Source organism: Pygocentrus nattereri, chromosome 1, assembly GCF_015220715.1.
Source record: "Pygocentrus nattereri isolate fPygNat1 chromosome 1, fPygNat1.pri, whole genome shotgun sequence".
Taxonomy (NCBI): domain Eukaryota; kingdom Metazoa; phylum Chordata; class Actinopteri; order Characiformes; family Serrasalmidae; genus Pygocentrus; species Pygocentrus nattereri.
In genome coordinates, this window is record NC_051211.1 from 47,125,608 (window position 1) to 47,139,351 (window position 13,744).

Here is a 13,744-nt window from a genome sequence, read left to right on the forward strand (position 1 = left end):
CTAATGTTCTTCTCTCTGTCCCTGACTGCTAAGATAGTCACAATGCTTTGGTACACATACAACTGCTGTAATGATCTACAACGTTCATAAGAAATGAAAAGAGTGCTGTTGAAAATCACTATTGCATTTCTTTGTACAATTTGGAAACTAAGAAAAAATGACCACTTTTATATAATAGTGCCCTAAAATCAAGTTCTGCTCCATTCTGTTCTCTAGTGAGGCCGAATAGTTACCAGGTTTGAGTCAGGAGCTCAGGAGACTGTGTGAAGAATGCAGGAAGCATTATTGGAAAGGTTGTTTTCCTCTGGGTGGATGTGATGGTCTGAAAGAGAATAGAGCCCAGGCCCTGGGTTATCACTGCTGCCCATCTCCCTCTAATTTCCCTCTTATCACATCCACATTCCCTCCCTCGCTCTCTCCATCTGTCCATCTTCTCCTGGTGCTGTTTCTCAATGCCTGATCTGATCTGCACTCTCCTAGTGCTCTCTCTGTCATTCTTTCTCTCTCTATTTCACTCTCCCTCATTCTTTCTGTTTCTCACTTTTATTCTCTCTCTCTCTCTCTCTCTCTCTCTCTCTCTCTCTCTCTCTCTCTGCCTGCTGTTTGCCTCTGGATTCCATTATTTTAATTTCCTCACATTCTTTCTGTCTGTCGTTCATTCTCTCTGTGTCTTGAGGGCTGCAGACAGTCTGCATTACTATTCCATTAGTTCACCTGGAGTAGGTTAAGAGTGCTTTTATCTTACACACACGCATACACACACACACACACATGCACACACCTACACACACACACACACACACACATACACACACACACAAACCTGCTGTGCTGCTATTATTCCCTGAATTCTTACATTACAGTTTTATTGAGATGATGAAGTTTATGTATATGAAAATGTATTTATCAGTTTTACAGTGTTTATTGAACTGAAAGTATTAACAAGCAATTTGAAGTTTTAAAATGTTCTATATTTCATGGCAAGTCAGAGTTTTTCAGCAACACTGTACTTGGACCCTTTTATGTAGCCCTGACATAACTATACAGATGTCATGAGTTGACCTGACAGATTATGTCCATTGATATAACAGTGTCATGTTACTATTACCAATAACTGTCTTAATAACAGGTGTCATAATGATTGATGTTATGATAGAGTACATAAGCTTTAATTACCTATCTAATTAATGACCTATTAATTAATCTACCATTATGTCATAATATTGACTGCTAATGGGAACATGATGCTACTACATTAGAGGACATAATCTGTTATGATAACTTAGCTGCCATGGTTATATCAGTGTTATGTAGCAGAGTTTCTTAATGGAGGATCCTGTTAGCCACTTTCTACATTGCTTCAGAAACTGTGTTCTGCCCTGGTATCAATCAATCAACCTTTATTTAAACTCAGAATACATTAAGGGAGACGCTCGTTTACAGTGTAGCCGAGCCAATACAGAGTTCAGCGATAGAGAAGTTGAACAGTAAAAACATATTAAATGCTAAAAGAATAATAATAACCAAAGAAGTAAAAGTGAATAGTAAAAGAGTAAAAAAAGAAAATGAATAAACCATTACGATTACCACAATGTAGTCATTTAATAAATAAAAAATAAAATAAACATAACGTGAATAAAAATAATTTTAAAAAAAGAATATTAAATAAGTGAAACAAATGAAAACTGTTATTTGGCAAATTTGCCATTCTGCACAAGAATCATTTGAAAACAGTTAATAACTCAGTAACAAAGTGCCAAAAAACTGCAGTGCTACTGTCTGGATTTAATGTTTTTCTACTCATATATGCGTAAAAAAATCCACATGCCGCATCTACTGTTTGTGAATTTGATGGAAGAATCCACTATTAAATATTTCATACTAAGTTGTAGAGCATTTTAGATCATTTAAATTTGTAACACCTTTGCATTACAGTGTTTGTAAGAGCGTGTGTTCTTGCGATACGCTGAGTGGCGGGTCTCCTTCATTCTTCCTATATTCACCACAGATGGTGGCAGCAGAAGGATGGCAGATACTGATCTTTAATTATTTTACAGTCTGCCTCATGTGGAGCTGCAGTCAGTCATTTGCAGTTCTTTGTGTTAGCCGTTCACACATTAACACTCTCCATTCCTCTCTCTCTCTCTCTCTCTCTCTCTCTCTCTCTCTCACTCTCTCTCTCTGTGCAGATTGCATGGCCTGCCACACCTTCAAAACGAGATGAGTGCAAGTGGGCAGGGAAAGATCTTGGGGTAAGTGTTAAAATCTCTTAAACTTACAGGCTTGTTTTTCAGTTATTAAGCTTAAGATTTCTTATCTACTAAATATGGTGAATATGAGAAACCAGAGAGAGTGCATTATCATGAATAACACAGAACCTTGACTATTGTGTTACTTTTATACAGCAGTTTATATGGCTAAATAAAGAAAAAGCATTGTCAATTCCTTTCTACCACAAAAAAAACTGTTCCTTTATCCTATAAGGTAGCAATGTTGCATTCAATTGTATGCTTATGAATAAGCATGTAACCTATAAACTAATAAGCTAGCATATAAGCTAATGCAGCAATCAGCACATGTAAATTAGGTTCAGGATCATTTAGGAGCAAACTAAAGGCCACATCTAGATTTACTGCTAATCCTACTAACATATAACATGTACAGTCTTATGCAAAGATTTGAATTCTGCTGGTCAAATTACATTATGTTGATTCACTAAGTGAAAATAAAATAACACATCCTCTACAGAGAACACACTTAAATATGACATTTTAGCATTTAGATATTTATTTTGACTTTAAAAAAGCAGCAAAATGTCATTTGACTCACACATCGTTTGCACATATCTTAATGCATTACTAGTTCAAATGTTCTCTTATATGTAGAGCTGCTGTAAGTAGTATTAAAACCAGTTAAGAGAAGTGAAAGTACACTTCTGTTAGCATATATAATATTAGGTGCTAATGTTAAATGGTGATTCCCATAGAGATGCTAGTGAACAGTAACGATACTGTAAAAATAGAAATTGAATAGTGCAAGATTGTTTGAAAGAAGAGTGCATTATGTTACGCACGGTCAGATGTTATGCAAATGAGGCGTATGTGTAATTGAGTTAATATTAGCAGGTGAGCTAATATGACGGTTAGCTACAATAACGCAGTTCGGCTCAGAAGTGTAGCCTTTCAAACTAGAAACTCAACATTACTGCGGCTTTAAAGTCCAACTGAAATCTATCTGAATTAGATTTCTGCCAATGTTCTGTACAGCTTGTTCAACCTTCCAACAGTTGTTCAAAAGGAATGCGCTTGATGGATCAACTGAAGTTCATTTATGGCCTCTCGCAGGGTTAAAAAGTCCACTTTCCCTTCTTCACACGCCAAAGATCTGTCTGGCATCTCTCACACAATGCAACTGCAGCTGTAATTGTGTAGTGTCAGTGATTTACAACAATGACATCACTCTCTGCAGTAAGTCTGTATTTATTGTTTTGTACTGGGTTGTAGTGGCTGCTGGGTGTTACACAAGAACCGATACATGTAGTAATGGGTGCTGCTGCTGTCGTTCTATGCTGTCTGCATGCTCTTTTGCTCCTGCTGGAAGTTTATTTACACAGTATGCAGTGCCTGGCAGCAGAGCAAGAGCTCCGAGGCCTAGCTTAGATCAGAGACGCTTTATTTATTCTAGCAGAAAAACTAGCATTCTCTTTCTCTCTCTCTCTCTCTTTCTCTCTCTCTCTCTCTCTCTATTCTATGTGGGTCTGCTTTTGTATATATAAACCTAAATGTTAAAATTCATTAATTGTACTGAGGGAAGAAAAGTTTGCATTTATTTAACAGTTACACTAAAGTGAAACAATTGATTTTGTTCAAGGACGTGTTTCTTTTTGAGTTGATAAACCTTGTATCATTTGATTTAGTCAAGTACTGTCTGCAGTTTAGAGTAAAAATCAGGGTGGAGGGGGTGGGCTCTGTGTGTGTGTGTGTGTGTGTGTGTGTGTGTGTGTGTGTGTGTGTGTGTGTGCGTGCGTGCGTGCGTGCATGCGTGCGTGTGTGTGTGTGGTATCTGATGGTAATTTCACGGCTGGCTTCTCTGTAGTTAGATGAGGGTCAAAGGAGAAGACAACAGGGATATCAGAGATAACACACACCACCTGCTCCACACACACAGACACACCAACGCACACATACAGTTAATCATCTGCTTAATGAGAAAATTGTCCTTACATGCATCCCTCATGCCTCCACACTCAGATAGCTAGATCCAGCCAACATAGACTGCAGCCCAAAAACACCAAGCCCATCCAGACCACAGTAAGGGTCCTGCATGCAGGGAAAGTGTTTGTTCTGGAGAGGGACTTGTTGAAATGTGCTTGTGAGAGAGAGAGTGAGTGAGTGAGTGAGTGAGTGAGTGAGTGAGTGAGTGAGTGAGTGAGTGAGTGAGTGAGAATGTTTTATTAGAATGTTATCGAGGATGTGCCTCCTCTGCACTCATTCCTCTCTTTATTCCGCCATTTGGCTCAGGGATGAAGGTGTGAGACGGCAGGTTCAGATATCCAACAACACACTGTTCCTGCTCTTTCTGATTCATTTAATAGTCCTGCTCTCCTTTTTACAAGGGACAGCAACAGTCATACTTATCAAGTTCTTATACATGGCTCAAACACATATACATTTCCAAAAAAAGTTCTAAGAGTTGGAAAAAATAACTAAAAACAGATAACCTGACCTCAGTAAGTATGTGGGAACTAAGGACACCAATTGTAATCAAAGTGAAATTTTTCCTATTCTTGCTTGATATAACACTGAAGCTTCTCAACTGTCTGAAGTCTCCATTGTTGTATAGTGTGCTTCACAATGGCTACACGTTTTCAACAGGAGACAAGTCTGTAAATGCACTGTATGACTATGTAACACATGCAGAATGTGGCTTGCTATTGTCTTACTGAAACCAGCAGGGACATCCAAGAAAAAGACGTCATCTAGATGGCAGAATATAATGCATCAAAATGCATATGTACCCCTCACTATTAATGCTGCCTTCACAAAGGTGCGTGTTACCCACTAGTCATGGCTGGAGGTTAGTGAACCACCTCTATAAGGTTGCTGGTTCGATCCCCTGAGCCGACATTACGTTACTGAAGTGCCCTCGAGCAAGGCACCTAACCCCCAACTGGATAGTGCTGCTCATACCTCCCTAGTGTGTCTGCATTCACTAGTGTGTATGTGATGTTTCACCTCACAGATGGGTTTAAAAGCAGAGGTGAAATTCCCATGTTGTGGGACTAATAAGGGTCTCTTAACTGAATTAATCTAATCTAACATACTCTCCGCAATGACATGGCTATTGAATTTTTGCATTGACAACAGTTGGGTTAGTCCTTTTCGTCTTTGGCCCAAACATGATGCTATTTCATCTCATCAGACCAGAACATTTTTTTCCACTTGGTGTCAGTCCATCCCAGATGAGCTTTGGCTTGCTGATATATGGCTTCTGCTAGTAGGAGTACAGTCTTAACTTGCATTTGTAGATACTGTGAAGGACTTTATTTGCTGTTTGTTTTTGTGTGTAAAGTGTTGTCTTGCAGGAAGTAATGAGTTTCGTTCAACACTGAAACAAAGTGAAAGAAGTCAGAATTGAACATAAAATATCAATGATTTGTAAAATTAATTAAACATTTACATAAGCGAATCAATAGGAATAACCTTTGACTTCTAAAGGTTATTTAAAATGGATATTATAATGTGCAGAAGCGTGTTCTCTGTAGAGAATGTGTTAACCTACCTTCAGATAGAAAATCAATAAATATGTGTAAATAACACTGACCAGTGGTGCCCAAAATTTTGCATATGACTGTACATGGGTTGCCTAAAGGTTTGGCTTCACTTTGCTATTGTTCACATACACTTGCAGCTATAAGTCAAGACACACTGTATGCCATTATTGCTAATCTAATTCTAAAACGAATGTGTTATAAACTATTTATTAGTGATCACAGAGAATGCAGTAGTGCGCTACACTTGTAATTACATAGTAATTACTGAGTAATTGTGTGTTGTGTGTGGTTAGTGATCAAGAGCGCTCTAACAGAACAGCCCGTTCAACAGCTGCTCTCAGCTCAAAGCCCTGCCTGGCACACACTGAGCACTCAGAGCCTTTCAAACAATAACAGAGCTGAGAAAGTTCAAACAAGTCTATCAACAAATGGCAGAAATGATGTTTTAAAGTGTGTGCAGAATGATTTGGTTAGGAGTGTACACACATTCACACTGGATGGTGTAACAGAGATAAACTTGCTGTACAAAATACATTTACCTAGTATGACCCTTCAGAGCATCTGTAGTCATGTGGGCTGAAGCCCAGCTGTAGTGCACTGTATGTTGCTGTGATAGAATTCATGATTGTGGTCCTTTCATTCAAATATAGCTTTTACATGGCTTTTACAGAAGCTTTAGTATCTTCAGCAGACCAGACTGGACAGTGCTTCCTGGAGACCTATGGATAAATATAGTCATATGCAAGTTTGGCCACCCTTCATCAACATTTTATTTCTTTATTTGTTTGCTTGTTTGTTTTGTTATTATTTTTTCACATTTTGTAAAAATAACATTCTACAGAGAACAAATTCTACAGGGAACATAATTGCTGTTTATTTGCTGGATTGAGCTTATTGGAAAAAAAATAAAACATAAAATATTGGCTGATGTGCTGCATTGGATATTTTATGTTTTATTTACAATGTTAAACTCAGCAAATAAATAGGAATTAAATTTATATTTAAATTTATATTTAATTTTGTTCCCTGCAGGGGATGTGATAACTTATTTTCACTTAGAAAATCAACAAAACACATCATTTGACCAGGGTGTTCAAATTTTTGCATACAACAATAAATGAGCAGCAAACTAACAAAAGCACAATATATAACTGGATGACAAATATAAAAATATGGTAAGTGGAAATTGATGAACATTGGAAACTCACCTTGAGAAAATCAACGGATTTTCATGTTCAGATTAATGAAAATAATGGCCTCATTCACCAACATCTTCCTACGTTTTTTCCTTAGATCTGCCCTTCAAAAAGGTCCTAAGAAAAAGTCTACATCAGATTCATGACGTGTTCTTAAACCGCAGAACTGTTCACACCTTTGTGCTCTTGACTGTGTGAAGATTCTGTTCCTGCCTAAGAATAAATAGCAAATAAGAAAACACTGGTGAACGTCAGAACCTTCATGAAACTGCATAAGCGGGTTTTATGCATTCTGATTATGCTTGTTTTGTCCACTTTAACAGCTTTAACAAAGTGGCTGTTTTGTTTTTAATGGATAAAATCTTTCTTTGGGGTCAAATGTGAGCAAATACAACAAATGTGATTAATCAGGATTAATTACACAAAATAATGTGATTAATGAATTGACGGCTATACTGTACAGTGTGGTTAATAATATTGACTTGAATATTATCAGAGGGAATATATTTGTTTTATTGAGAGAGAGAGAGAGAGAGAGAGAGAGAGATAGAGAGAGAGATGGTCACATCACCTTTCCTTTGTATTTTGATGTTTCTGTTTCCTCCCTTATCACAGCACACATCAGACTGAACCATCTCTGTTTATTCAGATGGACTGTCTTTGTTTTCTTAATGATCACGGAAAGGTGTGTGGGTGTATGTGTGTGTGTGTGTGTGTGTGTGTGTGTGTGTGTGTGAGTGAGTATATTCATTTCTTTGTCTGTAGCTGTGTTTGTGTGTGTTTTCTGTGCTAAATGGATGTTTGTAATGTGTAATGTGTATTTATTATTGTTGAATCTGTCCTTCACATATCTGTTAATTAAATGAACTTCCATGGACTAAACAATCACACGCACTGGCCCTCTCTGCCCTGCTCACGTATACCGCAGTGGGACCATCCACATGTGCTATAGATTTAGCTCCCATCAAAACCAGCTCCACACACGCACTCAGTGCTAATGAGAGTGAGCTGAGAGACTAAGATGGATTCAGCAGGTGGAATTGTAATCAGCCCTTCTGTGGGAACTGCAAGGCTTTTTAATGACGCTTCGAGCTTAAATATTAGGGTTAGGAAGCATTTTAAAGTATGTTCTACAGATTGTGTATGTGTTCTCATGGTGTACACTTAAACCAGTCACCCACTGAGAATGAATGATATGTATCACAGCTGCCCAAAACACTACTAAAGTTTGCATGAAGTGAGATGTGAAGCTGGCTTCCCGTGATGAAACTTTCATGCAGAAAGTTTCATGTTGTGAGTTTCATGAAAAATAATTTCCGTGCAACTTGACAGTAACAAGAAGCAATTCAAAAAGATAAAATAGCAGCTCATATCTTTGGCGCACTCTTTCATCTATGGCTTACACTTTACTTGGATGGTTCCCTATAGATGATCTACAGATACTTGTATTATTAACAAATATTTTGGTGATACTCTAACGTTAAGGTTAGGGTTAGGTTCCGGAGTAGCTGTAGTTTTAACTTGAGCTTAGGTTTGGGCTTATAGGAACAGATCTAATAGAATCTTTCATATGCAACTTCAAGGTCAGCTGCATTTAACAGATATTTAGTGAAATGGTAGTTAAATATAGACTGAGCATCTGCAAAGCATCTACAGTGGACCACCCAAATAAAGTGTTACCATTCATTTAGCCAGTGTCACTGTCGTTTTTATCTGTCTATCCAAGGTTCTTTCCTATATATTTGACTGTTTCTATCTATATGATGTGTTTTTTTTAACCCTTTTTAAAATGGTTCTATGAAGCACCACATTTACTTCACTACATTAAATCCCTCTGTACTGCATATGTTCTCTCTGTACTAGATTAATTCAGTAATTTAAAAAGAATGTTGTGGCTCTCCTATCTTCTAAGACAGCTCTCATATGTTCACTAAGTCTGTCCTAATGGGCTCTGTGTGTAATGCAGGTTATCAATCAGGAGGAATGGTGTAATGGTGCTGTAATTGTCCGCCCATCAGTTGTTAAAGCTACTCGCTCAGCACCTGGCAGAGGCTGTGTCTGAATAATTTAGTAATCATTTTTCTTTCTTTCTATCGGCTTTCCATGATTTTGCCTGATCTGTAGCACATGGCATCACTAAATGTGCCAGCAGATCTGATCAGCATGAGCATCCATATGGCTACAGATCAGGCAAAATCAAGGAAAACAGAAAGGAAAGGAAGGTTCAGTCAACTATTTGAAAGCAATCACTCCATCACAGTGCAAGTGCAACTAAATGCTGCCGACTTGGCATTAAGTATCTGAGCTCCAGCTTAGCTCAATTCCATATTTTCTACAACGCTAAAGGGGCTCATTTCCATTTAGCCTTCAGCTGGCTAAAATTACGTGGTAACAAGTGAGTTCTGGAAAAAAAACTGCCTACACTACTGTTACCTGTTGCATCTTTAGCTGCAGGCTCACTTTCATTGATTTTTCAAACATAGTGTAGCATATATATACATTATAGTGTAGCAGAAGAAAAAGCAAGGAGCTTTTTTTCACACCAACAAAAAAGACACATACAGACCACTGGTATAGTGGGGACTTCAGTTCTAACCATGCTCCTCCCAACTGAGCCAAACCCAACACCCCGACACATAATTATACAAGCAATACATGATTTAATCTAACAAACACAAACAATAAACAACACAAATAGTCCCTTTGTTGGAGGGCAACCACCTACCGTGAGCCTTTGCATGAGGCCGTCTGCATAGCCACGCCTCCAGAGTCTCTCGGAGCCAGCGCCAGCCAGTATCAGGTCATCAGTATTTACACCCCTATTTGCAGAAGCTGCGCTTGTCTTACCATAAAACTATCATTTCATTTCAAGTCTAAACTTTACTCTAACTCTAACACTAAGCCTAAATTTAGTCCTAGGCCTAACTATATATTCAGCAGATAGTTTCTTAAGGGCTCCACATTGTGGGATCTTTTTTTTTGTTTATGTAGTATGTAAACGTGGCTAAAGTTTCAAATTTGTAAAGTCATACATCTGCCTATTGAGTCTAGAATGGCCCACTCACACTCAATTCATTAAGTCTAAGTCATAAAAGTTGGAAAATGATTTATGAGTACTTTTGTTACATAAACCCTTACAGATGTCATGTTACCTCTGAGAAAAAGTCAAAATACAATAAAAATGTAGGATATAGGCCCTGTACCAATTTGTACATGTGTAGACAAGTTCTCAGGGACAATAAAGTGAGACCAAATGGGACATTACTTCATATTCAGAAGCAGCTCTTCGCTTCATGGTTTTGTGTTTTATGTCACTTTCAGAAAGAATGTTCCAACTTCGTGCGGGTGCTGCAGCCATATAACCAGACACACCTGTACGTCTGTGGCACAGGAGCTTTCCACCCCATCTGTGCCTACCTGGAGATTGGCAAAAGAGCAGAGGTACACACACACACACACACACACATATTCATACACACACAGACACATAGACACACACAACTTACAAAACTTTACCAATTATACGTTTAACAGGATATTTTATATTCACTCCCTCAGACGCAGCCACACTCACATTAAACACCTCCTAGACAGATTCACAATGACACTGTAGGAAAGGGAAATTAATTAGATGAAGGCTATTATCTCTGGCTAACGCTTCCGCTTATACCCTGTAAATGATTTCAAACCAGCCAAGTGCAAAATGAGAGAGAAAAAAAGAACTGCACTGGTTGTGAAGGGGATCGTCGTCTATGGAGAATGAGTTGGCCTTTGTATAGTGGGAAATGTCAATGCTTCTTCTGAAGCTGAGTGTAATTCTGCAAATTGTTCCGGCCAGAGCTTTGGTGGGGGGCTGTGGGGTGGGGAGTGGGTAGGGGGGTTTAAGATTGAGGTCATGATATACTGGCAAGTACCTGAAAAAAGAAATACTGCCGGTGTTCCAGGGTATTTTGCATAATAAAGTTTTCTCATATGGACTTTTGACCTCACTCCTGTATCTGCCTTTCTGCAGGCAGTTGTTTCTTCTGTGAACACCTTATATTGAGCACAGTGTTTGAGATTGCTAATAGCAGTGCAAGGGAACCATTTTACCTTTCTACATAAATAAATAAATCTCTTTATGAATCCTTTTACAATGCTTTGAAATGCATTTATAAAGCATTATATGATCTGCCTAATACATTCTAATGCAAACCTTGTATAATTGCTGAAAAGTAGTTATAATGCATCACTTTATAAAACAAGTGTTTATAGATTTAGTATAATACCTGCTCATAAGAACACTGTAAACATGAATGTTGTGCTGCACTGTAACACTATAACAAGACACAGCCAGGTTTACATCCAGGTAAACATTTAATGTGTATAATCACTTCTGACTTCAACAGCTATGGGAGGCGTGGGAGAAAATAAGTATAGAATGAGAGAATATGGGAATATTTTTGGTGGTTCTGCTTAAAATTCTTTTAAAAATATTTTTAAAACCATAGCCTTTACATATAATGTGAATTTGTTAGAGGATATTAGTTATTTGAGATTTGACATTATTGTAATGGTTGTTACTCTTATTATTATTATTATTATTACTACTATAGTAAAATACTGTAAATCAGAATAACTAGCTTAACTAGTGAAACTGCTGTAATCCTCTACCACAGGACAACGTTTTCAGGCTAGATGTGTCCCACTTTGAGAATGGACGTGGGAAAAGCCCCTATGATCCGAAGATGCTGTCATCCTCACTGCTGATTGGTGGGTCACTGAAAAAAACTCTTTTGTTTGAAGGACAGGTGGTTGTTTCTGCTCTAACTTATGATATCTTTCTGTTCTGGTCGGTAGATGGGGAACTGTATTCTGGAACTTCAGCAGACTTCATGGGACGAGACTTTGCCATCTTCCGAACCCTTGGAGCTCAACACCCAATCAGGACAGAACAGCATGATTCCAGATGGCTAAATGGTAGGCCTTCTCTCTTTGAGTAAACTGTTTATAGGAGGGTTGATGATTGAGACGAGACATCCAGGTACCTGAATGTGTGAGTGTCTGCAGTAGAGATTATCCAGGCTGGGTCATTGAGCGTTTCCTCTGACAGATCGTCTGTATTAACTAGACTTAGAAGACACAAAAGGTCAATTTCAGTATTAAGGGCTGGCCTGTTTTTTCCCATGAAGCTAATCCCCCACTGATCTGGTTCTGTGATCAGGTCCTATTTCACCAAAAGTCCAGGCCTTACGTCTCCTTAACCGCAGTAAATACTGCCATATAGTCACAAGAAAAGATGCTTTTATGAAGGTTTCTTCACACCTTAATCCCCATCGTCTGTTGCCACGGATACATCAGATCTCACCTTCATTGTAACTCTCTGAATGCCGTCCGTCCCTCACAAAAGAGCCACTGTTGTTTGGAGGATTAGCTGCATTGGCCATTCTATTAAGCCCTTATCAATAGAGACGGAGTCCCCTCACAAACTTCACACAACGCATTCAGTAGCTATTGAATCACACCAGTTCCTTTGTGTCAAAGAGGCCTTAAATGAAATGCAAGCATTCATTCAGGTCACTTCTTCAAACCCATTAATAGTATATGAGAAGGTGAAGTTTGGGCTAAGCCTCACTAAATGAAAGGGTCTTTAAAAAACATTAAATATATTAAATGTTATGGGCCAAGCCTGGAGGGGGTGGATCTACACCAAGGGATTCCCTCCTCTTACTCACCCTCACTCTCATGCATGCACACCCTAATCCAGCAGTAAGTGGGTGCCTGGGATGTTCGTTCCGCTCTTTAAGCTCCACATCCTGCCAGTATGGTGTAACACAGTACTGCATGTAGCCGTATGCGTGCGTCGCCAGCGTGGGTGAGGGGTCACGTTACGCTTCCGTTAAGACGTGTGGTCACGCTTCACTGAGAGCAAACCCCATAGTTGCTGATATTCAAGTGCTGGTGGGATTTTGGCCCATTTAGTCAATGTTGAGGTGGAGTTATTGAAGCACTCAATCACTCCCATATGGTTTAACTGTCAAAATGGCTTAGGCACAGATTTGCAAGGCTTAGAGCTTTGTGTGGTTCTTCCAATATGGCAGTTTAGCTGAATAGTTCCTCATGTTTCTGTGTTTATGTGCCAGATCCCAGGTTTGTTGGCATTTACCTCATCCCTGAGAGTGATAACCCAGAAGATGACAAGATCTTCCTGTTCTTCAAAGAGAACGCCATGGATGGAGAACACACAGGCAAAGCCACCATCTCCAGAATAGCACAACTGTGTAAGGTAACAATACAGACACCTCTACGCCTTCACACCTTCAAAACATGCCTATAAATACATTTGTGTGGGTGAAACAATACATGATCCTTAAAGAGATTTTCACAATACACTATACAGTTGATTCATTCAGTGAAAATAAGTTAACACGTCCTCTACAGGGAACAAACTGAAATATTTTCTGCAAATGTTAGTGCACACTTTCTATTTATGTATACAGATTAACAAACTGGGGGGGGGGGGTACCAAAAGTTTTGCATAGACACCATTTTATGCTTTACTTTTCGCTCACGATGTTAAATTCAACAAATAAACATGAACTGTGCATTAAAATGTGCAAGTGTGTCTCTGTAGAAGACATGGAAGTTCACCATGGGTGCCCAAACTTTTGTGTCTTACTGTATGTGTCACAAGATTGTGTTTTTTTGAGGTTTGAGATCAAGCTGAAATGAACAAAATGCACTAGCAAAACAGTAGTGCCACATTTTAAAAAGGCTATGGAAAGGTTTTTATAAT

General features: G+C 38.6%; 1 protein-coding gene across 1 annotated transcript in view; it reads left to right on the forward strand.

Moving 5' to 3' along the window:
* Positions 1 to 13,744, forward strand: part of sema3aa (sema domain, immunoglobulin domain (Ig), short basic domain, secreted, (semaphorin) 3Aa) — a 54,493-nt gene that overhangs the window by 22,290 nt on the left and 18,459 nt on the right. The window contains exons 3-7 of the mRNA XM_017712213.2: positions 2,190 to 2,252; positions 10,291 to 10,410; positions 11,628 to 11,721; positions 11,809 to 11,928; positions 13,092 to 13,234. Of these exons, the coding sequence (XP_017567702.1) occupies positions 2,190 to 2,252; positions 10,291 to 10,410; positions 11,628 to 11,721; positions 11,809 to 11,928; positions 13,092 to 13,234 (540 nt within the window). The remainder of the gene's footprint in view (positions 1 to 2,189; positions 2,253 to 10,290; positions 10,411 to 11,627; positions 11,722 to 11,808; positions 11,929 to 13,091; positions 13,235 to 13,744) is intronic.